Source organism: Hemicordylus capensis, chromosome 17, assembly GCF_027244095.1.
Source record: "Hemicordylus capensis ecotype Gifberg chromosome 17, rHemCap1.1.pri, whole genome shotgun sequence".
In the NCBI taxonomy this organism is placed as follows: Eukaryota; Metazoa; Chordata; class Lepidosauria; order Squamata; family Cordylidae; genus Hemicordylus; species Hemicordylus capensis.
The window spans coordinates 9,728,318-9,754,547 of NC_069673.1; the positions used below are offsets into that span (position 1 = coordinate 9,728,318).

Here is a 26,230-nt window from a genome sequence, read left to right on the forward strand (position 1 = left end):
GCCTCCTCCCACAAAGTATGAGATGATGCCTTTCAGCATCTTCCTATGTCACTGCTGCCTAATATAGTACCAGCAGGGATTCAAACCAGCAAGCTTCTGCTTGTTAGTCAAGCATTTCTCCTCTGTGCCACTTAAGGTGACTTGTGGGCCCTTTGGGGGCTCTTATTTATTTATTTTTCTAAGTAAGCCACTTCAAGCACTTCTGCTAGAAAGCAGAATATAAATATGCATAGTAATAATAATAAGGAGCAGAGAGCATGGTTCACAGACATTTTCGCGTCCTCCCCAAAAGCACCCTGCATTTTTGCTATTTTCAGGGAGGAAATGCATTACCATGTCATGACTGTGGAGTTGTTGGAATTTCTGATTGTACATTTATTTAAAATTTATTTAAGGTGGCATTTTGGAGCAGCACTATGCTTTGTAGAGAGTCATCAGACAGAAATTAATCATCAGCATCCCTAGAAAGTTACTGAGGAAGCTGCACCGGTTCAATTCCTACCTGAATGCATCCCTCTGCAGTCCAATGTCAAAAGACCAAGGCAAAGTGTGGGTACATGGAGCCTCATCTGTAAAGCTAGCATAATATATTTTGTACAATATAGAGTAAAAGTTCTTCACTGCTTACATGGTTCAGAAGTTAGAGCTGATCACCTTAACTTGCAACTTCCACACTTTTTAGGGGCATGAGTGAAAATCGTAGGCAGCTAGACTCTCATCTTAAGCCAAAGATTTTTTGACATTTGGATTTCATTGAATTTTTTGGTAAAGGCACTACATTATGTCAGCAGTCTTAGTATTTGTAAAATTTGTATTAAAATTTTACTTGTATAATTTAACAGCATTTTTGGATGTTTTGCTACTTCACTTCTTGTTCCCTTTTTAAACGTGCACTAGCTTAACTTAAGTTCAGCAGAAGATTGTTTAGCAGAAGTAAGCAATAATTAAAGAAAGTGGACCAATTCTATTCATCTCTTAAGAACTGGAGACTAATCTTGTAATGAAATTCATGGAACCTCAAGAGCTGTTAGCTAAATAGAACCTCCAAGTTCAGAGGCAGCATACCTCTCAGTAGGTGATGCTGGAAACATACAATGGGAAGACTGTTAAAAGAATCTAGCAATGTACTCCAAAGAAGTGTTGGAAAATAGGGAGAAAAAACACAGTTCTTCAGCAGGAGCGGTAAGAGTATTCTATCACGACAAGTATAATAATTTTTACAACAGCCCTGCAATGCTGTTCATTAAAGAATCAACACAGTTTCTACTTTGTTCATACTGAAAACCTACTCCATACATTCCTTCCCCAGAAAGAAAATAGTTTAGCCACTCAAATAATTCATAATTCAAAAGATGGGTTCAGAGGAGCATGCCAGGTGCCCTGCAGATAGCTATCAAGGCATTGTATCACATTGCTAAGTTTGTATTGTTAATTATTTGTTGCATTTATATACCCCCTTTCTGCCAAAGCAGTTTACAATGATTTAAATACTAAAACAATGATAACCCAGCACCCTGGGTCAAGGCCTATTGATAAGCCTGTACATTAACTATTTTAGCAGAGAGTAGCAAAAATCCTGAAGGGATTTTAATCATAATCAGCTGCTCCCACATACATTTGATTTGGCTCTTGCCAAATGTGCCAATAGGTCTCTGGATTGGGGCAAAATAACACATCAGGGCTTTTAAAATGGGCAACCAGACACGCAATGTGCAGCTCTAAAAGAAAAGAAAAATTAAACCAGTAGTCCAGGCTCTCCTGCAACTCAAGCCCTGTTCAAGTGGACCCATTTTTCCTCCTGCTGCCAAAGATGCTTCCTGCAGATTCAGTGCTACTCCCCACAGCATCTTCCCCAATGAATATAACACTCTTCTGAAATAGTATTGTCAAATTCCCCTCACTTTGTGTAAGGCTTCTAAATGTCATAGAATATGACTCTAGGCAACAAAGCATGTGTGCACAGCCAAGGAAAATACACAGGTATGTATTGCCATAGTGCATGATGCTACATGTACAAATTACACTCACATACCATTGTGCAATTCTAAATAGTCCTTTTAAAAAGCCGTTTAGCACAAAGAGCCGTTCTGGATAACATCAAAAGGTCCATCTAGTCAAGAATGCTGCTTCTAACAGTGGCCAACCACATGACTCTGGAAAGCTCACCAGCCGGAAGCTTTTCACATGGGGCTTAGAAGCCCTTTAACTCGCATTTCCTCCGGAATGGAGGGCTTGTGTCCGTTCACATATTGGCTAGATTTACCCCAAGTCCCTATGAGTTATTGGGAAGCAGTTCACACACAATTTGGGTTTTTCAATGCATGTTAGAGTAAAGCCCGCTTTATATCCAGGGTAAAAGAATCCACGATTTGCAGCAGTTTTCTGGGACAACTTTGAGTTCACAGTAAAGCCTCCCCGTAAACTCATGGTAAAACCTGCTGCGTGTAAAAGCCTCAGCAGACCCCACTGCCCTGCCCCTGCTGCTTGCCCCTTGGAAACCAATATTCAGTGTGCCTCTGAATCTCATGGTTCCATACAGTCATCATGACTAATAGTCACTCAGACATTTTTTCCACCATGAATGTCTGGCCCACTTTTAAAGCCATCTAAGATAGTGGCCATCATCACTGCATCCCGTAGCAGAATAAGTTAATTCAGCCATGTGTGATAAAGTACTCTCTCTTTTGTCTATCCCTACTCTACTGCCCATCAATAACTGGTTGATTCTGAGTCCCAGTGTTATGAGAGGAGGAGCAAAATTCTGCCTCTCTCTCTCTCTCTCTCTCTCTCGAGTTTCTCCACACCATGCATAAATTTTCAGAAACCATTAATCCCCACCCCTTAGAATGCTTTCCGTTCCACAACTTTCGTCCTTGTCAAACAAAATTCCATTTACCAAAGATCCCCCAACTACTGCAGATCAGGAAAAACATTTGTTCATGAAAGAAGTGATGCATTTGTTTAAAGTTCAGAATTATTTGCTCGGAGCGATTAATTCACATTTACTTGGCATAGAATAGACACACATATCTTGATCACCAGCAGAACTATGAAAGCTTCGTAGGACAAGCCAGACTGGAGAAGAAGCAGGATTTCCCTGATCTCCTTATGGCAGGGGGTTCCCAGCCTTGGTCAACAAGTCTACCCCTTCTATGATAAAAACCTACAGCTCAGGTGAGAGAGAGAGAGAGAGAGAGAACACACATACACACTAAGCATCTTCATGGGGTTCCTGAGCTGAAGGTTTGTGAAAAAAAGGGGTACATTTGTTTTTTTAAAGGATGGGAAGCCCTTTTTAATGGTAAGTAAACTTGACCCATTACTTTCAATCAGACTATTTATGAGTAACTTAATCTGGATGCAAGCCAGTGACTGGAGTAGCCCATCTTATAACTGTAACATTTACGTGTGTGGGTATACAAACATATAGACATAAAACACAAATTTAAATGTCACAGGAAGATAGTCTACTATGAGCCATTTTTGTAAGGGTGGTATTAGAGATCAAATAAATAAAAAATAAATACTATCATCACTGGCTCACAGCCACACTAATTTACTCATAAGCAGTCTTATTGAAACAAAGTTTACTTGTCCTGTTAATTTCAGTGGGATTACTTGGTGTTGATTTTTCTGAAGCCTGTCAGTCAGGCTGAGGGGAGGGGTAAATTGAGCTCCAGCAGAGCCAGCCAATCAGGAGCAGAGGCAGAGGTTCTTAACCCTCTGCCCTCCCCTTCTGCAGCAGACACATCGCTGAAGCATCAGCATCAGCTTCAAGCTGATGATCCTCAGATGGGAAACAAATAACATTCCTGCAGGGTGGTGAGGAGGATTATGAGTACCCCCCCCAGGAGTCCTTCATGTATCCCTGGGGTACTAATACTAAGGTTAGGAATCCCTGCTTTATGATAAGGAAACGCTGTGTTCAAGTGTGTATGTGTGCATCAGTAAGGTTTTCCTTCCACAACCAACAGCAACTTTGCGTGGGGGATTCAAGTCAGGGCTGTAGCATAAAGGCAAAGCATCACACTCCCTCACATCACCCTGATCCAAATCTCCTCTGCATCTGCTTTTGAGCACACACACAAAATTTTTTTTAAGAAGTAAGGAATTCCAAACACAGAGCTCCCATGTTATGTCCAAGTAGAGAAAGGTGTATATCTGTATGCGTGAGAAAGAGAACCAACCAACACCACACTTTTGCCTGCTTCTTGATTTATGGAAGCTTGTGCAGTAATAATTAAAAAACGCTGTCCCCGTCTTGGATGCTGGTATGTTTTGCTTTACTTTGCTTCCCCCACCCCCGCCCCCACCCCTTGCGGAGACTGCAGTGAGAAGAGCCAAGGCGCTCTTGTGAAAATACCACTGTGAAACTGCAGGAAGGGGAGAGAAAGGCAAATCTTCCTGGCTCTCCCCATATTCCCATTGCTGACCTGGCAAGGATTTATTATGCCTTATACTCATCCTGTAACTTTGGTCGAATAGATCAGATTCACTGGCTTAGAGAATTCCGCATTACCAGACGTCTTTCACAACAGACTCCTAGTAAAGGATCAAAGTGCTTCCTGAACTGGTTGGTGCACCTAGATGCATATTTAATCCCTTGTGGGCACTCATATTCAATGCTCTCATTTTGTCCCTGGTCTCTTATTTGGGGGGATTACCACCATGGCTGCAGTTCAGTTTGTGTGTGTTTGAGGAGACAAAAGGGAGGGAAGAAGCCTATTACGACTAAACCACAACATGCTTCCACCCTCCGAAAAGCTGGTTAGCGTTGGAAATGAGGAAGCAATGGTATTTGGGCAGCTTGCCCCAAGATTTCCCCAGCAAGCCCAATGCTCTTTTAAGAGCTCTCCCTGAGAAGGGACTGCGACATGAGCATGAGGGATCAGAGTGGCAGGAAATAACCTATATTTCTCATCTCCCCAAAACAAAGAATTCAGCAGGTTTAATAATATTGAATCTCACATCCTATACCTCCAGAAGTCAAGGAACACAAAAAATAATTCAGAAACGGCGTCAATGCACCCCCCAAAGCAAGGGACATAATGAATTCTCCAAACTGGTTTGTACTGGGGTACGTTTCTCCCCCCGCTTTCCTTTTTGTCTAATTGTGGATTTCACATCTCCCCTTCGCCGCTCCCCCTCTCCTATCCATGCTGGTGGGTTTGCATATTGTACATAAAGCCTTCTTTATCCCTGCAGCACCAGAGAGGAAACAGAACACATGGCCCAAGGAACATCTGGAATCGCTACACGGGAGCCGCGCACCAGAGGGGAAGACGACATTCCTCGAGTTTCCATCCAAGGTATGGAGCCTTCTTTCCCCCTCCCGCGCAACCTTATCCACCAGACGGCTCAGTTCCTGTCGAACTTTGACCCTCTCAGCAGCTGGCAAGCTCCTCCTTCCAGTCTAGTTAGTTTTGCACTGCCACGTCAATTGAGGCAGAAGTGCAGAAGGGAAGCAAGAGAAGGAAGAGAGGGAGGGCGCCTAGACCAGAGGGAGGGAGGGAAAGCAGGAGGGAGGCCCAATGAGTGCCAGATGCTGGGTGGGGGTGGGGGAGGCCACATAGGAGGGGGAGTCAGATCACTCTCGTGGTAGCCAGAGGCTAACTGCAAAGGCAAGTGGCCAATGCGGGTCAAAGAACCTTTGTGGCGAGCTTGGTAACAATTGCCGGGTTCCTTTGCCACTTGCCCTGGATGCCAAGCAGCATGAAGTTCCTCAGGGCAAAAAATAATAATGCCCCAAGGTTGCGTGGAAGCATGGCGTTGGTGCTTCGGGCCTGAGAGATCCTCTGCCAAGAGCTGACCAGATGTGTGGGGTCCCAAAAGAAGCCGAGGAACCCATCCTTCTCAATAGATGGTTGAGTCTTCCAAGCGACTCTTCCTCTTTTCAAGTCGGCAAAAGTTCTTTAATTTAATTTATTTTCCTCTCCACCCAAGGAACCTGCGGCACGGCTGAAAGCACCAGGACGATCACCTTCCGATGCCAGTGCTGGAGAAGAAAGGGGTTGACCGCTAGAATCCAGGGAGAAGGGAGGGTGCTGAACTCATACCCACACTTCTTCCCTGGCAGCAAATGAAGTAAGCTGCTTCTCCCCACAGGACTTGGTCTTTCCATGGCTTGCATGCTCTTTCACTATCTCTATCTCTATCTCTCTCTTTCTCCACCCTGCAAATATCAGCCCGGAGGCAGGAACTGGGGAAAAGGAATAAGTGCACCACTGCTCGCCGGATTTCTGGACCCAGAGGCTCCACTCCGTCTGCCCAGTGTTCGGACTACCTGTTCAGGACTACGAGATTGTACAGTAGTCTGCACATTGGTTAGGCTGTGCTGGGATATACCACATACACTGTTGGCACCACGCAGGGATGGAAATGCCTGCATGGCAAAGGGAAAATGTTGCATGCCAGCCTCACCTCCCCCCACCAACCCCCAAACACACATCTTCCCCATCCCCTCTCAAATCCACAGCTTGACCTCTGGCTTTTCAGTCTCTTGCTCCCTTCGTCTGTCTTCACTCCCTCTCCTCTACCCTGAGAGCAGTTGCTCTTCATCAGCTTTGTGTGGAGCAGATGCAGACCCGAGCAGTGATTGGGGATGGCATGGCTTTCTTCCAGCTCATGTGCCAATAGAGGGGTTTTGCTTGCCTCTTACTTAGCATGCTTAACAGCCTTCTGTGGCTTACTAGGAGGGTGGCTGCCGAGGGAAGGAATGCAGTGTTGAAGAAACTGTTCATCATTAAAAGACAAACATGTCAGTTTAGAGTTGTTGGGAGTCCTTTCATATTTATTCCAGGCCCTTTCGTTAGATGAGGTCTGGAAGTGGACATCAGGTGAGTGGCAGAAAAAAGCAAAGAGAGAGAGAGTGTGTGTGAGGAGCAGAGTGAGAAAGTGGAAGAAAGTGAACGGAGAGTGGGGAAAGGGAAAGATTTGCGAAGGAGTGGAAGGTGACATGGAAGGAGTGCGCATGAATGATAATCAGTACTAACGGCGAACTGTGATATCTGTGGTGGCTGGATCAGAAATCAAAAATGTGCTACAGGACCTGAGAGATTAACGGATTTATCACGGTATGTGCTTTTGTGAATATCAGGCTGCTTCATTAGACCCCCAGAATGTTCCAATGTATTTCATCTGGCAAGGCTGTTGCTCACAAGAGCTGGTGCCGCAAGAAACTGTTTCGTTTGTAAGGAGCCTCAGCAGTTTTTCTATTTTTGTTGCTTCTCCAGAATGGGTTTTACAACAGAGACTGAATGCAGGGTGTGTGCTTGTGTATGTGTCAGAATTCAGTTCTGCTGCTGAACTGTCCTCGTTACAGTTCTGCCTGGATATATGATGCAGCACAACATACAAAGGGAGATGGACTGAGGAGCAGAGAGGGTTTTTCAAGCGGCTGGCTTGGGAGCCGAATATATTTCTATGCAGTGTGGTTTCTAAGTTCCAATAAACAGAGCTTTTTTAGCTTACTGTCATTTTTGCTGCTCATCACTGATACCCCCCAAATACCCTCCCATCGTGGAAAAGTGTAGAACAGTTGCCGAGCATCTACATTTAATGCCAAGAGACTTTCACACGGGTCCAAATCAGTGTGAGTTTATTATTCTACCACCTGAAAATTTACAAAGGAAAGATGAGGCAGGAAGGAACATCAATTCCGTATTTCTCACTGGACATCAAGGTTGAATAAGAGACGCATAAGAGAATATATGAATATTCAATATTCATAATGTTGAATATATGGAGACGTTTAATCTGGGCCAGGGCTCATCAGTGCTGAGTTGCAGAACTGTTTTCAGTGCCAATGTCAAGGCTGAATCCTGGTATTATTATTATTGTTGTTGTTATTTGATTTCTATACTGCCCTTCCAAAAATGGCTCAGGGCAGTTTACACAGAGAAATAACAAATAAATAAGATGGCTCTCTGTCCCCAAAGGGCTCACAATCTAAAAAGAAACATAAGATAAACACTAACAGCAGTCACTGGAGGTCCTGTGCTGGGGGTGGATAGGGCCAGTTACTCTCCCCCTGCTAAATAAACAGAATCACCACGTTAAAAGGTGCCTCCTTGCCAAGTTAGCAGGGGATAATGTGTATTGTGACATGATAATAAAGAAGAGAGTGCACTTGGGCATGTACTGAGAGCCAGTCTTAGATAAATAAATAATGTAACCCTCCAATGTCCAGTACAATGAGAAGAGGCCAAGGGTGGACTTGAAGTGTAGAACTTCTTGTTTAAGAAATTAAGCACTAGGGAGAAGGACACAATGAACAGATTCCTACAAGAATATTTCTATTTATTTATTTGACTTATTTATATACCACCCAAAACTTATATCTCTGGGCGGTTATCTGCATAACTCCTCCAGCCAACTCCATCATGGAGGACCTCCTGGAGGTTTCAGTGATGAAGGCCAAACCACAGATGCATACCGACGCAATATAGAGAAAAGGCATACGCTGAGACATCACAGCTCCGTGATGAACCTATCTGCTATGCAGAAGAGATAAAAAACCTATGCCCTTATTTGTTCATGTATCTTTTCAAGATGCATCAATTGGTCCTCATTACCCCTTAATATGCCTTATGCAATAGTCATTTTTGTCCATACACTGTCCACAGAAGCTGATGGATCAGTCCCCCACTTCTTTCAATGCATGTTTTAAGTATGGAATGGCAAGTATCGTCTCATAATAGAACTGAAGAATGGGAAAGGACCTTGGCGTTCTTCTAGTCCAAGACTGTGCTGGAATGTGTGACAGCATCCCTGACTGATAGCTGTTCACCCTCTGTTTGAAACCTTCTAGCAAAGGAAAGCCCACCACCTCATGAGGCAGGCTGTTCCACTGTCAAATAGCTCTTCCACTTAGGAAATCCCTCCTAGTGTCCAGCCTGAATCTGCTAATGCTCTAAGGCTGCGGTCCTAGGCACACTTACAGGTGAAACTCAGAAAATTAGAATATCGTGCAAAAGTCCATTAATTTCAGTAATGCAAATTAAAAGGTGAAACTGATATATGAGACAGACGCATTACATGCAAAGCGAGATAAGTCAAGCCTTAATTTGTTATAATTGTGATGATCATGGCATACAGCTCATGAAAACCCCAAATCCACAATCTCAGAAAATTAGAATATTACATGGAACCAAGAAGACAAGGATTGAAGAATAGAACAATATCGGACCTCTGAAAAGTATAAGCATTCATATGTATTCAATACTTGGTTTGGGCCCCTTTTGAAGCAATTACTGCCTCAATGCGGCGTGGCATGGATGCTATCAGCCTGTGGCACTGATGAGGTATTATGGAAGACCAGGATGCTTCATTAGCGGCCTTCAGCAATTCTGCATTGTTTGGTCTCATGTCTCTCATCCTTCCCTTGGCAATGCCCCATAGATTCTCTATGGGGTCAGGTCAGGCGAGTTTGCTGGCCAATCAAGCACAGTACACTGTATACTTTTCAGAGGTCCGATATTGTTCTATTCTTCAATCCTTGTCTTCTTGGTTCCATGTAATATTCCAATTTTCTGAGATGGTGGATTTGGGGTTTTCATGAGCTGTACGCCATGATCATCACAATTATAACAAATTAAGGCTTGACTTATCTTGCTTTGCATGTAATGCGACTGTCTCATATATCCGTTTCACCTTTTAATTTGCATTACTGAAATTAATGGACTTTTGCACAATATTCTAATTTTCCGAGTTTCACCTGTATTTGGAAGTAATTGAGCTCAGTGGAAATGACTTCTGAGTCTGCATGAGAACACGTTAAGTAACCCAAAATAAAAGGCTGAGAATTTGCAAAGCTCCCCATCATATACATACACACAAACCATCTTCACACATACACACTTGAAAAATGCCCAAATACAAATAGGGCCCATCAAAAGGGAACATACCTTTTTATGCAGGTTTTTTTTTTAATTAAATAGAGGATAAACCAGTGGCTGTTAGCCATGCTGTTCAGAAATCAAATGACTACCAGATGCTGGGGACTAACCGGAGATTAATCTTGCTATGAAGTCCTGCTTATGAATCACTGCAAGGCATCCAGCTGGTCACTATTACTATTCTACTACTACTACTGCTACTACCACTACCACTACCGCTACTACTACTACTACTACTACACTTTTATAGCATATATGGCAGAATGCTGAGTTGAACAGGTAATTGGGTTGACTAAGCAAATCACAGTTTTTCTCTTCTTAATTTTATCTGCATCTGCCCTTTACAGTTGTTTTGCTATACCACCCAACACATGCATTTCCTGAGTGCTTGGAGGAGCCATTACATGTTCAGTTTCCTCTAGAAGAGAAGCACTGTAGAGTTGGGGTATCTTTGTAATTATTGTTTTATTTACAAATATACAGGCTGAGCAGGTATAGTTGGGGTGCTGAAGCAAACACAACATGGCAGGCACTTCTAATCTAGAAACAACATCAGTGTTCCAAACGTTTTATGTTGTTTACCCACCCCGACCCCTTGGGTTGGGGTGGGCTATACATCTAACAGGCAAACAAATCAGCTCTCCAGTCAAAACCAAAACAGCTGCTTTGCCATTCTCCCTGGACAACGTTCTCCAGCTCCTCTGAGGAGGAGGAGCTTTGGCCCCTATAGATGGGTCTGAATCACATTCTAGGTACTTGGAACAGCCAGTGCTCCATCATGAACTTCCATCAACACCCGGATCATGCCAAAGTTTTTAAAAAGGACATAACAGGGCAACATGCTCCAGCATACTAATATTTACCTGTTCGCATCTGTATATAAGTAAAAGGAACTTCACCATGTGTATCCACAAACACACAAATGACCTTGATATATATCACAAGTGTGTACCTGCTGCATTCTATAACCACAAAAGTAAAGAGAGCAGCACCAATTTGGAGAGACGAGAGAAAGCTATGATGATAGTTGCACCCAAATAGATCTGGAACCGTTTTAAATAAAATCTACTTTTCTTACTTCCAGCATATATTGTATTTTGGTTTGTTTTTAAAGAAAGAATGAAGTTTATTGTGCACACCTACTGGCATTGATTGATTAAGTGCCGTCAAGTCAGTGTCGACTCTTAGTGACCATTGGCATTACATTTTGCTTTTTCTTCATATCCCAAAATGTATTTTTCACATTATGGAAAGAAGTTTGCACAGATTGAAACCGGAAGACCCACTGATTTCTCTTTAACTCTGTAATCTTACGATAATAAACACTACCTTCCAAACTTTTTTTTTTTTAAGGTTTCTGTTGAGGGATGGTGTAAACAGCTTCTGAAGCAACTGTACCACTTTCTAGTTCTGCTGTTACTTAGCTTCAGCAGTGTATCTGGCATGAGATCCCTTCTCCACCTCTCCTCTCAGCATAGTTTTGAACTGCCCTATATATGTCTGTTACTTGGAGAACTAGTAGGCCAGGGGAAATACTCAAGAATGGTTTTAAAGTCAGCAGAGAAGACCTGATTCCTGGGGCTACTGAAGAATAGACAAGAAGCTGCACATTCAAGTTGCAGGAAAAATAAGAGTGCTTTCATACAGAACTAAACGCATTTCTCCCCCATCTCAAATGCAAATGTGCAAACTACATTGAAACATAAGTTTGATTTTCAAATGGTCTTGCAGCGGTGAGCATAAATTGTCCCCTTTGTTAATCAGGGTCTGCCCTGGCTTGTATGTGAATGGGTGACTGCATGTCTGCTGTAAGATATGGGGCTGCAGCTCAGTGGTAGAGCATCTGCTTGCATGCAGAAGGTCCCAGGTTCAACCCCTGGAAGCATCTCCAGGTAGGGCTGGGAAGGACCACTGCCTGAAACCTTGGAGAGCCACTGCCAGTCAGTGCAGACAACACCGAGCTAGGTGGACCAAGGGTCTCAGAATAAGCCAGCTTTTACTGTTTATCTGAGGACTGTCAGATGTGATCCAGAGATGGTGCCTGTCTCTTTAAAATCTCAAGAGTGTTGGGTATAGAGAAGGGCTGCTCAACTTCCACCCTCCTGCACATGTTGGCCCATAATGCCTTGCTATTGGCCACTGTGGCTGGGGATTATTAGAGTTGTATTCCAAAAACAGCTGGGGGGCCAAATCTGAGCTGGCCTGGTATAGAGCCATTCAGTGCTCCACGAATCCCTTAATCCACTCTCTTCTCCCACTTGCTACAACAAGGATAGGTCTAGTTTCCCCCCACAACAAGTAGCAGAGAAGGGTGGGCAGGTGGATCAATGAACCATGGAGACAGAAGGCTCTGCTGCTACAAACTCCTTTGGTGCTGCAGAATTTTCAGAGAGGCAGACACCAACTCCTAGGTAAAAACCTGGCAACCTCATTTTCTCCTACATCAACAAACTTAACACATGCACTCAAACAGAGGGAAGCTCAAAGGTACTTTTTGTGTCAGTGTAAAACTGTCTGAAGTGAAGAATGGATATGGAGAAGAAGCATCTTCATAGCTGTAAGAAGTGTTGGGCAACTGAACAGATTTCCCCAGGCCAAGGATGGAATTTCCTTCTCAGCTCTTGTCTGGTTACCTCTCAGGGATCATTACCACTGCAAGAAGATTGCACCAGGCAGTGTCTGACAATGGCAATGTCTGTGCTAAACAGCAGACGTCATTTACTCTTTTTAATAGAGGCTTCATTCTTGCAAGTTCTAGTTTGATCTTGCAACCAGGGGCGTACCTAGGGGAGAGGGGGCCTGTGTTTGCCCCTTTCCCCAGTGGCCCCTTGGAATGAGGGAGATAATGAAAAAAATAGGGAGGGGTGGAGCTGGAGGGCCCTCAGGAGTTGGGACTTCCAGGTTCTTTGAACCCATCCGCTCAATTATAGCTACACCCCTGCTTGCAACATAGCTCTTGCAAAGGTCCCCTGTTCTGTATCGTTTAGGAAACCTCTAGGAAGAAATACCCTCTTGGTAGAACTTAAAATGAACCTAACTAAAAGAAAAGCAAGCTTAGCTACCAGGACTTAGAGAACAGTCAAACGTTGTAGCAGGAAGGTCGGTTAGTCTCTTCTTCAAGAGCTGGCCCTGCAACAACTGGCCTAAGCCCCAGAGTTATCGTTCTAGGCTTGCCTTTGTGAAATAACTAACCTAAGAGGCTAGTGGAGGCCTCTTCTCAACTGGAACTAGGACCTCTGGGTACGTGGACTCATCACCACAGCATTCCTACCTGGCAAATCAGCAAACAGACCATTTGCCAAAGCTCTGCTCGGAAAAGCACTCACTGAAGGAAGGGTTTCCTGGTACAGACTGCTTAAACCCTATTCTGTCCCTACGGCAGATCTGCTACACATTGGCTCTCCCACAGATCAGGGCCCAGGCCACTGGAGGACTGGCTAAGGCAAAGAAAACAGAGTGTATCCAAAAATAAAAAAGGGCTGTTGGACACAGGCAGAGCAAGAGGTCCATTTCCCACCCACGCTCGGCATTCCTGCCCCATTCACTATTCCCCATTAAACTTTCTCCACACAGTGGGCAACAACCCCATCCATGCTAAGCCTCTGACACTTGGCCCTCGAAGACCCTTCTCTGTTCCAGCTCCCTTCTTTTGGAAGGGGAAAGAAAACAAGGCAGCTTCTGCAGGGAAAGGCTGGTATTTGGCTAATGGGGCCCAGCTGTCTCCACACGGCCTTGCTGCCCAGCTCGGCTGCAGTGTAGGGCAGGGACTAGCGGAGATGCCCGACTTGGTTCTACTGTCAGGGATTTCTCTACAAATTCCAGAGGAACCCTGCTTTCATTTTAAAATGAGAGAGAGGGGAGGGAGGTGGACCTGTACATATAACTACCATATAGCCACCTTGTTAATCTATGAGGGGGAGATCCAAAAGAAGCAGAAGTGTAATACCCAGAGGGGTCATTAGAGGGTGGCCCATGGGGCTCAAGCTCTCAATGAATGGCTCAGAGCCCTGAACCTCATCAGCCACCTCCTTTTCAAATGCGGGGTGCAGCAGAGTCACCTCTGACCATCACATGTCATCTCTGTCTCTTCCCTAAAAAGGTGCTGCTCTGGGAATAAAACAGATACTTTAGCCTTCTTTGGAGTTTCCCTTTGGAGAGGAGTCAGACATAATTATTCTTGGGGTGGGGGTGGGGATAGACAGACATGACTGAGTTTAATTATCAAAAGTGGGGCTGTGGGCTAGGGCTGGGGATCTTTGGAGTACCTAGCAATGCCCCTGGTAACACCCTTTTTTAGGACCAGGTAAAAAGTCACAAAAGAAGTGAGCAAGCTTTTGATCTCATTGTCAGCAGTCTTTATTAGGCTAGATGTTAAGTGAGAAATGAGTTGATTTGGTAAGTCTGTGCTTGGCACAAAATGATCTCAGGTTGCCCCAAAGGCAATGGAGACAGTTTTTAGCAACTTTCAATTTTCCTGCACCTCCCACCACGCATACAACATCACATGTGAAGAACGCCTTTGTTGTACATCGGAGGTTCACTTGGTTAGCAAAAGAAAGAAAGAACCCCAAACCTGTAATATGCACAAGCCAGGCTCATTTTCAGTTCAATATAAGTGAGTGACACATGTGAATCCATGCTAAATTCTTAGGTCTCAAGAGCATGCAGAATAGTTTGAAAGTAGGATAGTAAAAACAAAATTGCTTCTCATGATTTCCATAACTGAATGCCAAGATGTGTCAGTAGTGAGAAACTACCACTGGCTAGAGTTTGAGAGAACATTTCTTAGGGCATATGAAAAATGTGTAAATATCGACTTTTTGTAACATTTTTTTAAAATTTGAAAATATAAACTTTTAATTTAAAAGTTTTAATATTTTATTTTACTTTATTTGCACTGAACTGTTTTTGAAACACATATTAAAGCACTACCATAGTTTTTCTTTATTTGGGTGGCATGTTTAAGCCCTATTCTATCCAGAAAGTTCACAATATTTTCAAGCCAAATAATATTTTGTAGCCAAAACAATAAACTCCAATGAAAATCCCCAAAGATTATAATGAAAGCTCTAGCTTAAACTCATTTTAAAATATTCCTAATTTTAAAATTTTATCACCTTGTGATTAAATATACCCACACCAGCATCTGGAAATACTATATGGAACGGTTTGAAGAAGGTTTATTTTTGTTCAGTTGACTGAATTGCTTCCCCGTTTTTTCCTTTGTCCTTTCCCACCTAAGTTTTAAATGCTTGTTGTTATGATAATGAAAAAATATAATTTAAAATATATTGTATTTATATAATATACTCCATTCCTATAATATCAGAGCAGCTGAAGAGGGCAGAAACTGAAACATCTTGCCTGTTTTATTTCTGTTTTGTTAATCAACTCGATAAAGAGATAGAGAGATGGCTATATGGATATAGATAGTGATAAAGTGACCATCTTATGAAAAAAGGTATAAATAAATAGATATTGTCGGAAGTGATGTTTATTTGCTTTTTAGCATTTCTTTGAGCAAAAGAACAGACTACTGCACAGTAAATGAACAATTGTCTTTAACAAGGCACAAGTGCTGGTATGGAAAGCGGACGACCCTAGGCAAGGTTTCTTGATATGAGAAACGGGTCTCTTTTTTGATCTGAGAAAGACTGGCGAGCATGCAAGACTGCTGGAGAAAGCAGATGTCTGAAAGCGTCCTTCAACCCTTGTTTTCAAGTTGAAAGCTGTGGTCGACACAGGGAGCAGCAAAAACCCCAGGGCTCTCAAAGTCCTACTGAAAACATGCTGCCTTCCAAGCAAGTGGAGTTTGGTGACAGACTCCAAGTAGAAAATGCTTCCTTTCCAAAGAGGCCAGAGATCAAGGAGTGGAACTTATGAAAGTGTAAGTGTGTGTGTGTGTGTGTGTGTGTGTGTGTGTGTGTGTGTGTGTGTGTGTATAAGGGTGGCAGTGGTGCTGAAGTGGAGCAGGAGGGGAGGAAATAAAAACATGTTCCCCCTTTCCCTTCCACCTTGGTTAAAACAAAGGCCCCTTTCTTCTCTTCAGCTCCTGCCCCATCAGCACTTTGGTCTCCCTGCATTTATTTAAGGGATGGTGGCTGGCAGGTAGCTGTTTTAATTAGCCACTGCAGCCTCTCACCATCCAGAAGGGAAACAGTCCAAATTTCCAGCTGGTATGCACCCCCAGGGCTGCCCTCACCCAAGTATAAAAAAGGCACTGCTATTCCCCCACATCTTAAGCCCCCGCCCCAATCCTTACAGCTGGAACTGGTTAAAATGGCTTTTACTTCTCTACCACAGTCGTTCGTTCCCACCACCTCTGAGCAACTGGGGGGGGGGCGTGAATTCTGGCCACCTCTGGAATCCAGATGCAGAGGCCAATTTGTAATTTAAAGCTAATATTGCTGTCTCGCATACTCTCCTGCCTGCACACTGAAATCTGAGGGGGAATAGCAATGTCAGGCAGGGAGACTATTAAGGAGGCTTTGTGGGGCAACGGATGGATTTTGTTAACACCGCAGGTGAACTTGAAAGTTCATGTGTTACTGGTTCATACTTGCCAGTGGGTTTGCCAGACCAGCATTTCAGAAGGAAGGCAGGATACTTTAGGAGCTGAACTGTCTCAAGTAAAGGCCATCCATTGTATTCAATGGAGCTCTGATGTCCTGGAATGGAACAGTCCCTTTACGACAAAACCATGTGCCTTGAAATAAGGAACATATGAAAACCTAGGAGGACTCAGATTACAGGAGCGAGATCAAACTAACTTTTCATCTGGCAGAACTAGAAAGCTACCTAAGGCAGGGGTCCTCAACTGGGGGTCCCATCACCCCTAATCAAAAGCCCCTGTGGCTGGAGATGATGGATGCTGTAGTCCAACAATATCTGAGGGCTCAAGTTTGAGAAACCCTGGCCTAAAGGCCATTTTATACGTGAAGTTTTGCCTAGATTGGTGTAGTGGAGGCAACATCTACACTGTCATGTGTGAAGATCACATGTGTGCGTATTCTGATTCTCCAGAGGATGTGTGTGGTCCTTTTCTTGTGGCTGGGCTGAAATATAGTTTTATTCAGCAAAAGCTTGTGGCACCTTAAAAGATGCAGACTAACAGATTTCCTATGTAATCGTACAGAGCTCTAGAAAAGCTGTTTGTAAATATCTAAAATAAAACTGATCAATAAAACAAAATGAGCACAAGATGCTGTTGTTTTTGCTGCAGCAGACTGCCATGGCTATATCTTTCTGGAAGTTTTATCCATTTGGTGATCTTTTATGAGAGCTGTGGCATTTTTGTGGTATTTTTAGCAAGCCTCTTTTATCCCTTTGCTTGTTTTATTATTTTAATTTGAAACTGGCTGCATTCATATTTTAAACTTGGGTAATAGGGGTTTTAAAGCTTTTAAGACTGAAATGGTCTTGTAATTGAAAGTTGATGTGTTTTATTTTATTCTTGTAAGCTGCCTGAAGCTTTTTTCTTTAAGGCAGGATATAAATCCAACTAACATAACTATCTTCTGTGATTTAAAAATAATAATGGATGAACACAATTTCTCTTTTTAAGAAAATCCTAACTGCAATTAGGCTGCTTCCGCATTTATTACAACTGGATTAATATTATAGCCACAATTATTGTGGTTGGGGATGGTGGAAGTTGTAGTTCAAAAACAGCTGGAGGGCCAAGGTTCCCCACCCCTGAGCTAGACAAACCTATAGATATAGGAAGATTTTCCCCAGTGCTGTACCTAACAGATGCTCTATGGAATACCCTGGTGAAAACACAGAGGATCTCTCAAGGTCTGGTGTCAACCATAACTGTAGTGCTTTTATGTTTTTTGAGCATTTAACACAATAATATGTATCTGGGGAAATTGAATACTTCCACCAAACATCATTTACATGGACACGGAGCTTTCTCAGACAGCAGACTTTACTGTGGGTTTAATGTGAGTTCGAATTTGCCAAGAAAAAGAAAAAGGAAAAAACCTGACACAAGAAGTGGATTTGTTTTAACCCCAGACATAAACTGGGCTAGGCTGTAACAGGCAATGAAAAACCTGAATCTTGTGTGTCTACCAGTAAACCTCTTCCACCCTGTTTTTGCCCCTTGCCAAGACAACAACATTTTATAGATATGTTTTTTAGTTTATTTATTTTAAAAAAGATTCTTGGATCACTGTACACCATTTCTCAACACAAACAGGGATGACTCCAAGACTGGCTCCAGAGTGGGGAAGCATCCCCTCAAATCGTTTGCCCCCCTTCTGTCCCCCAATTTTGTTTCAGAAATCTAATATGTGAGACACAGCTTGCCCACCCATAAATGCACTTTACCCCTTCTGTGCCTCCCCCCTCAATCCCCCCCCCCGGTGGCTTCACTGGGTGACTCTAAGAGGGAATGGGCACTCCCTCTCAAATATTTCCCACTCCCCCACCCATCAGACTAGAACTTTACAGCAAAGTGTTCGACAATACAGTCATAGTATTTTATGACCCTGTAGCTCGAATTAATTATTCTAAAAGGCCTCAATTGTTTCAAAAAGCCTCATTCATTCACTCCTCTACCCCAGAACAAACTGCAGAAGTCAGTGCAGCCGGGAAGGTAGGAGCCTAAGTACCTTAATTACGTTAATCACCTTGCCTTTGTAACTACTTAATGTATAGCCAAATCTTCACTCTAGTAATAACATTCTTCACTATCCCTTTGCCAGACTACTTATTCTAGAGTCGCTCCTGAACACAACCCCAAGGTTGAAGTGCTCCACTAGCATTTTTTAAAGAAGCGGTGATGTACAGCCAACTCCCTCACCACCACTAATGCCCAACTACCCAACCATTTTTTAGAGGTGTATAAAATTATGCACGGTGTGGATCAAGTGGACAGGGATAACTTTTTCTCCCTCTCTCATAATATTAGAACCTAGGGTCATCTGTTGAAGCTAAATGCTGGGAGATCCAGAACAGACAAAAGAAGGAACTTCTTGACACAATGTGTAGTTGTACTATGGAGTTCTCTGCCAGCAGGGCGCTTTCGAGATTAGACCTTGCAACAGGGTCACCTTGTATCTCTGAAGCATATTTCCGCACTTCCTATGTTGTGACACCGCAGTCCCTACGCTGACAGCAGGGTGCTGTTCATATTTCCAATGCCTTGTTTCGAATTTTATTGCTGCAATATAGTGCTATAACATATATCCGGCGCAAAAAAGTTGCTATTTTTTCGGGTTGTTAGTTTTCGCGAGACTGCCCCCCCTGCTAGGGGCTTTGCTATTTACACTTTGAATACGATTTGCCTGAATGGAAGCATTTTGCCACTGTTGAGTGGCTAAACTGGAAATGACCACCAATCTAGTTTTAAAAGGGGATTAGACCAATTTATGGAGGACAGGGCTATCAATACTAGCCTTGGTAGCTGTATACTTCCATCAGAATCAGAGGTGACATGCCCCTGAATACCAGGTGCTAGGGAACATCAAGAGGAGAGGGCAGATTCTTCTTTTCCCCATTTGCAGAATTCCCAGATGTACCTGGATGGTTAGTATGTGAAGCAGGATGCTGGACTAGATGGGCCTTTGACCTGATCCAGCAGGGCTTGCTTTGCAAAAGCCTTCACTCTGTCTTCCTGTAGTTTCAGCCCATTGCTTCACAGATACTGTAAGGTCAACAGGAGCTCTACTGGTGCTTTCTGGCATACTTTTAAATATCTGGAAGCTGTCATCCTATCCCCCTTCATTTTCTTTAAGCTAAATATAGGCAGCCTTTCTTTCTGTAGCTTGCATTGTAGCTGCCTTTTAGCTGTCCCCAGAATGCCTTCTGATTTGCCGGCATTCTCCTTCAACTTATCCAGAAGGAGACAGACAGGTAGGAAGGCATCCTGTTTGAAGGGCTGTTATTTCAATTCCTGCTAGTAGGAAATGGAACCTTTACAGTTCCAAAAAACCCACCAAAACCTTCGTCTGATCCCCCACTCCCAAACATAAGCTGAACAGAGAAAACCCTTGTTAGAATCTGATTTATTTTCTACACATACCAATCTGATTTACTAGACAGATTCCGGCTAGGGAATTTGCTATGGAAAAGAAGCCATTACGGCTCATTAAGAACAATATTCCCCTCGCCCCCCACCCCCAGAGTCTCAGAAGACTGGCCAGGTTCAACCTCTGGATGGTGTATATTCATAAGCAAATACATTTCCAAGCTTCACCATAACATATACATCAGAACTCCTGCTTTTGCAGATGGTGATACTCTTCTAAGTCCCCGCCCCAAGATAATGGAAGCACTCTCCAGAGCAACAGCAAATCAGTTACGTTTTATTGCTCCCAAATTGTATAATTGGACGTTCAGAAGCATATTTTAAAATACAACAGCCAGGCAAGAGTGAAAAACTTAAAAACAAGCAAGAGCTTCTAGGAGCCAGATTAAAGCGATGTAGAACTAGAGAGCCAACAGTGAGGAAAATTCCTGTCCTTTGTAACACCCTAGCTGCCAAGAGTGATTTTTTTTAGGTGCCAGGGGCTACAGACCACTTGGGTGGTTCCAAACCAGAACATAGGGATATTCTGGTGTGACTCATATGTCAATTTCCAGCTCATTTTCAATATGATGAAGTCAACTGGAAGTTTGCTTTGCTACATGGTGAACTTGTCATGTGACTATTTTAACACAGTTCCAAACTGCAAGCTGGCACCTCCTCAAAAACTTTCCAGATTGAATAGAGAAAGGAAAAACTGATTGTTAGTTTGGGGAAGCAGAAATGGTCACACAACCAGCTCAACATGCAGCCAAGCCAAGTAGAGACACAAAACTGAGTTCAAGACAACCATGTGTGACTTAACATTGAGGAGAGGAAGAGTGTCCTTCAAGCAAGTACACAGGAGTGTCCTTCTCTGCAAGTGCACAGAAGTCTCAGGGGCAATTCCATGGGTAACAGAATCAGGCATGTTACCATGTTTTTTAATGACTGTAGTCATAGATAAATTTTCAGGTTGATATACCCACTGGCAAAAAACTATCTCCTACTATAAGGCCATACTTTTACAAAACCCTTAAATATTATAGATGGTGTATGAAACAAGCAAATCTGTTTGGTAATGGAATCAGAATTTTTTGACATCATTTCTGATTCTGTTACTGATGTATTTTGCACCTTTCAGACACAATCTGTAAGATTTAAGGATTTTTTTAAAAATATGGATTTATAAGAGATGTTCTCTTGCCTGTGTGTGTGTCTGTCTGTCTGTCTGTCGGTCTGTCTATCTATCTCAACTTGAAAATCTGCTTATGGCTACAGTAACTGAAAAAATGGTAACTTGCCTGATTCTGTTACCCTTGGAACTACTCTCAGATAGCTGAAATTAGAACGACTGACACCATGGCTGTTATGTAGAGAATTACAGAATCCCAAAGGGACCAGTTTTCCCTCTAAGGCATGCACGTGCACTCACTTTTTTTTTTTTTAAAGTCCGCTCCGTTTATTTTAGACCCCACTCAGGTTGAATCAGGAAGGCCCCATTCTGAATGTATGTGGGCACACACTGCCTTGATACTGTCGCCCAGAACAAAACTCATTCCACACACAAATGAAAAAAAATTAGAGAGAAGGGACTTGTGAGCTTTCAGAATTTGTGTCCCTTGTAGAGAATGAGTCGTTCAGAAATAACAGAAAAAAACCAGCTTCCAGTTCTTACCTCATCATCCTTGTACCATGAGAGGTTTTCGGCCGTTAGGACAAACCAGTATTCTTTGGAGCCTCCCTTCATGATGCCAATGTTGTTGATGGTGAGCCAGCCCTTGCGAATCACCTAAGTTGATAAAAGCATATCATAGTTATGCACAGCAGCAGCAGCTGATTCAGTGAAGAGGTAGAGAGGAGGCACCACACACAAAACACAGCAGCACGTCAAACAGAAGAATTGGCCAAAGAGCTGCTTGGGCATATTCCATGGAGGAAGGATGCACCTAACTTCAAAACAGGAGGAAGGACAGGGAATGCTAGGAGGTTGGCAAGAACTTGTCTGTCTTAAGGCCCCATGAACGCATGGGGAAGACTTCTGGGGACGAGGGCTTAGAGCTGCAAAGGAGATCTGTGGCCACTCATGGGACCAAACCACTGCAACCAGTAGGAGACCACTGTTAGAAAAAGGAAAACAGGAACAAGCCATTCAGCATGGGTAGGAGAGGGGAAGGCTTCCTAGGTTGCAAGAACAAGATTTAAAAAGACAATATGAAATGGGAAGGCTTTTGGGGGAGAGCATCTCCTAGAATAAAACTCTAAGATTTCTAATGCTACAGTAAGAAATGATGCATTACTATATTACTGAGGGCTATGAATAAGGGACAATCCTTATCCATTGAGGTTCTAGGAATAAGGAACAATCCGCTAAAACAGGGGTAAGCAACATTTGGGCTCTAGCTGTTGCTGAACTACAACTCCCATCACCCCCAGCCACAACATACTGTGGCCAGGGATGATGGGAGTTGTAGTTCAGCAACAACTCAAGTTGTAAGATCTTCTTTGTTTTTGTTTCATCTGCACATTAAAAGAGGTCTTAAGTTTTGTCTGGAGTCAGGGAGTATGTGCATATCATCCCCATTATATCGTCTTAACAGCTGGAGTGCCAAGGTTGCCTACCACTGCTCTAAAACAAAAGGACAGCTGACAATTCCAGCTTTTCTAACTCTTGGTAGTAGGGATAAACAGGGCTGTGTGTATTCCATGATTCAGCACAAGTGCAGAAAAAGCACAAAACATAACATCAGTCACAGGTTAGCTTTTGAGAATCTCAGCATTCATTTTTAAAGCAAGTCACTAGCCCTTATGACTGCAAAAAATAACTTTGAAGTTGTGTTGGAGACATACAATTAACTCTCAAAAACCAGCAGAAAGACTGAGCTGTGTTCCCTGTGGTCACAGGGTGTGGCTTTAAAGCCACACATAACTCCTCTCTCTTCCCCATACGTTTTAATAGAAACAGAATAAATTAGGCAAAACTATGCTTACTTGGCATAGTTTTTAATAGGCTGAAGAATTCAACATCTCTTTGGCTGAGAATCTGTGCTACTTTGGCAGACTTTGTGTGTGTGTGTTTGAAATGCAGAGTACACACAACCCTGTATTGACACCATTGCATAGACTGAGTCAATTAAATCAGAAGAAAAGAGAGAAGCAGATAGTGAACAAAGGAGTTAATAGCATATATTTTTTAAACAATAGTGAGTATCTGGAAACAAAGGTGCATCTGGAATTCATCTCCTGGATTGAACGAATATGTTCAAATCTCCTGTACTGAACGTATATGTATGTGTATGACACAGAAAGAAAAAGAGAACAGTGCATGGGTACAGTCATTATTTCTAGGAGACAACACTCAGATGCTAGAAAAGCTTCCATTCCAATAAGCCCATTCATATTAATCACCTATATCTCATGAAATACATCTCATGAAATACACCTGTTCAGCACAAAAGCTTGCAAAACTTCTAGCTTACTGTCCCAATGAACAATAAAATTACTTCTATTCTTCTCCCTCTTATTCTATGGGACCAGCCCAGTTACAAACATTTTTATTAGCATTAATTTCACATTGTAAGGGAATGTCCAAATTCTGTATTCTTGGATACCAGATGGTGGAAGTGCATTTGGTCACTGAAGTCAACCCTTGCATGGTGGTAAACCTCTATAATCTACCTCCCGATAAAGAGTTATGGGCATGCATTCAGGCATACAAAACTCAAAGAAAGATTCAACACTAAAGAAACTGTCTCCTACAACTTCTGCAAGCAATTTTGTTTTCCATAAGATATGAAACGGTCACAAACTTTTTGCTGCGCCCTAATTAAAATATGGCAGGGTTGCCAGATGAAATGGCTTCAGGGGCCTAGCCTGGTCCTCGGGACGCCTGTTTGTAGCAATAGACATTTGCATTTTTGTAATAATAGTAGCTTGTCATCCCTGCATCCAGAATAATGGAATGTTAAGAGCTTAAAGGGACCTTGGAGGTCTATCCCCTACTCCAGAACATGACTCCAGTATTCCTGACAGATGGCCATCCAGTCTGTGTCTAAATGTTTCTATAGAAGGAGAGCCACCCACTGCATGAGGCAGAATGTTCCACTGTCCAACAGCTCTTATATCTAGGAAATTATTCCTAAAGCCTAGGCTACATTTGCTTCGTTGTAATTTCAACCCATTGGTTCAAGTCCTGCCCTCAGGAGCAACACAGGCAAGAAGATAAAATGGTCTAGCTATCTGGAACAGAATCTGAAATCTGGAACAGAATCTAGGCGCTTTTCAGATTACACGCTACAACAGGGGTGAAATGCTTCGGCTTGGCAGGATTGTATTGAAAACGACCCCCAGAATCTCAAAGCCCTACAACGGGAAAATATAGCTATTTCTCCTGCAACGGACTTGCAACGTTGTAACCAGGGCTGTCCTTAGAGAGCCCTGGTGGGGTGTGGGGCCGGGCAAACAGCCAATGTGGGGGCCAGGTCCCCCTTCTAATATATTCGAATGGGGGTTAAATGAGCCCTGCTTCCCATGCCTTAAGGATAGCCCTGATTGTAGCTCTAGAACGCAAAGATAAAATCTGAAATAAGGCATCAAAATGTGAACAGCACCTTGCTGTCAGCGCAGGGACTGCAGTGTCACAACACAGGACATACAGAAGCACACTTAGCAGCTCTGTCATGACACTGTTGTCGGGTTTAATCTGGAAAGCACCCTGGAAAGATCTCTACTTTCATTTTAAACTAATGCAGGTTTCTAGACCTCATAATGTCTAAGTAAACTTACAAAAAAGGAAGACGGAGCCTGTTAAAGGCCTGTTTTTTTTTCTTTCCCCCCTTCTAAATCTCTGAGTTGCCATCCTTTTTCTTTTCTTTTCAAGAAGTTTGTCACTTTGACAACCTTCTGCTTTTAATACTGTCTATCGCTACGATTAATAAATATTACAGCTAACTCCTACACCATAATTATTTCCACAACACATTCAAACACAAAATAATTTTTAGCATATGAACGGGAAGCAGCATAACATAAAAATAAACTTCATGGGAAAGAAGAGCATACAAATAAGTTACCACAGTACTATTTAAAATCCAGATTATATAAATTAATAAAGGGTAACTCAACAGCTTGTATTTTCTTCCTTCCTTCCCTTAATTGTACAATGTCTATTAGTTTCGTTATTTCAGTTATTTTCCAAATTTTATTCAAACATATTTTAATGTTAGGGAGCCAACACCATCTAGAAGCTACTGTGATTTTTGCCACAGCATTTGATGCTCTTTTTAAAATAGCATCTAGATAAAATCTATATAACCCAACAGGATATATTTATTGCAGTAAAAGAGATATCATTAGTCATCAAGTAAATAGCAAACACACACACAAATAGCATATTGGGGGCAAAACCACCACCACATGCATAAACCAGCTGCTTATTTATCCTCCAATTCCCTATTTATTTTCAAAATTTTCATAGTTTTTATATAACTGATGTAAGGTGAGGTACCAGCAATACATGATTTTGTAATTATATCTCTCAGGGAAATGTTATTGTACCTTTTGTAAAGACTGGAACAGAGGCATCCTCTGGGATAGCCTTACAAGACATTATTCTCCATTTCCATTCAAAAGTCTTTCCGGCCCTATCTTCTAGTTCCAAAAAAACTTGACAATACTTTTGACAGGAAGTCCATTTGTTGTTCTGAGGTTAATCAGAATAATTTCAAACCTATTCAAATGGTGCTTAGGGTCTTGCTTGGTTGAAAGGGTCTTGGTTCCAGTCTATTTTTAACTGGAAATATTCAAACCATGAAATATTTTCATTATTCAAAGTCTTAATTAATCTATGCTCAAGCAACTTGCTCCAGCTATTACGTATGCCTGTACTTAAACAATTACACTGGGTGCCAATATGTTTTCGGTCAAAATAGAAAGTAAATGCTGCTGAAAGAACAAAAAGGCACCTTTAAAAAGTGGTGATTCTCTTTACTTAGCCGGGGAAGAACAACTGGTCCTATCCATCCCCAGCACAGCATCCCTCCAGTGGTTGTTGCTGGTGTCTAGCTTATGTTTCCTTTTTAGATTGTGAGCCCTTTGAGGGTCAGGAGCCATTTTATTTATTTATATCTTATAGCAGTTTTGGAGGAAACCAATTATCTAGACCAATTTCAGACTGGCTTTAGAGCGGACTTGGGTTGAGTCTGCCTTGGTCAGCTTGATGGATGACCCTATACCAGGGAATCGACAGAGGGAGTGTGACTCTGCTGGTTCTTTTGGATCTCTCAGTGGTGTTCGATACCATCGACCATGGCATCCTTCTAGA

General features: G+C 42.6%; 1 protein-coding gene across 13 annotated transcripts in view; it reads right to left on the reverse strand.

The window, feature by feature from the left end:
- Positions 1–26,230, reverse strand: part of DNM1 (dynamin 1) — a 155,848-nt gene that overhangs the window by 32,222 nt on the left and 97,396 nt on the right. For all 13 annotated transcript variants that reach the window (XR_008312799.1, XR_008312800.1, XR_008312798.1 and 10 more), the window contains one exon: positions 21,587–21,700. Coding sequence is in view for 9 of the 13 variants with exons in the window: in XM_053282411.1 (XP_053138386.1) it covers positions 21,587–21,700 (114 nt within the window). In the remaining 4 variants the exon portion in view is untranslated. The remainder of the gene's footprint in view (positions 1–21,586; positions 21,701–26,230) is intronic.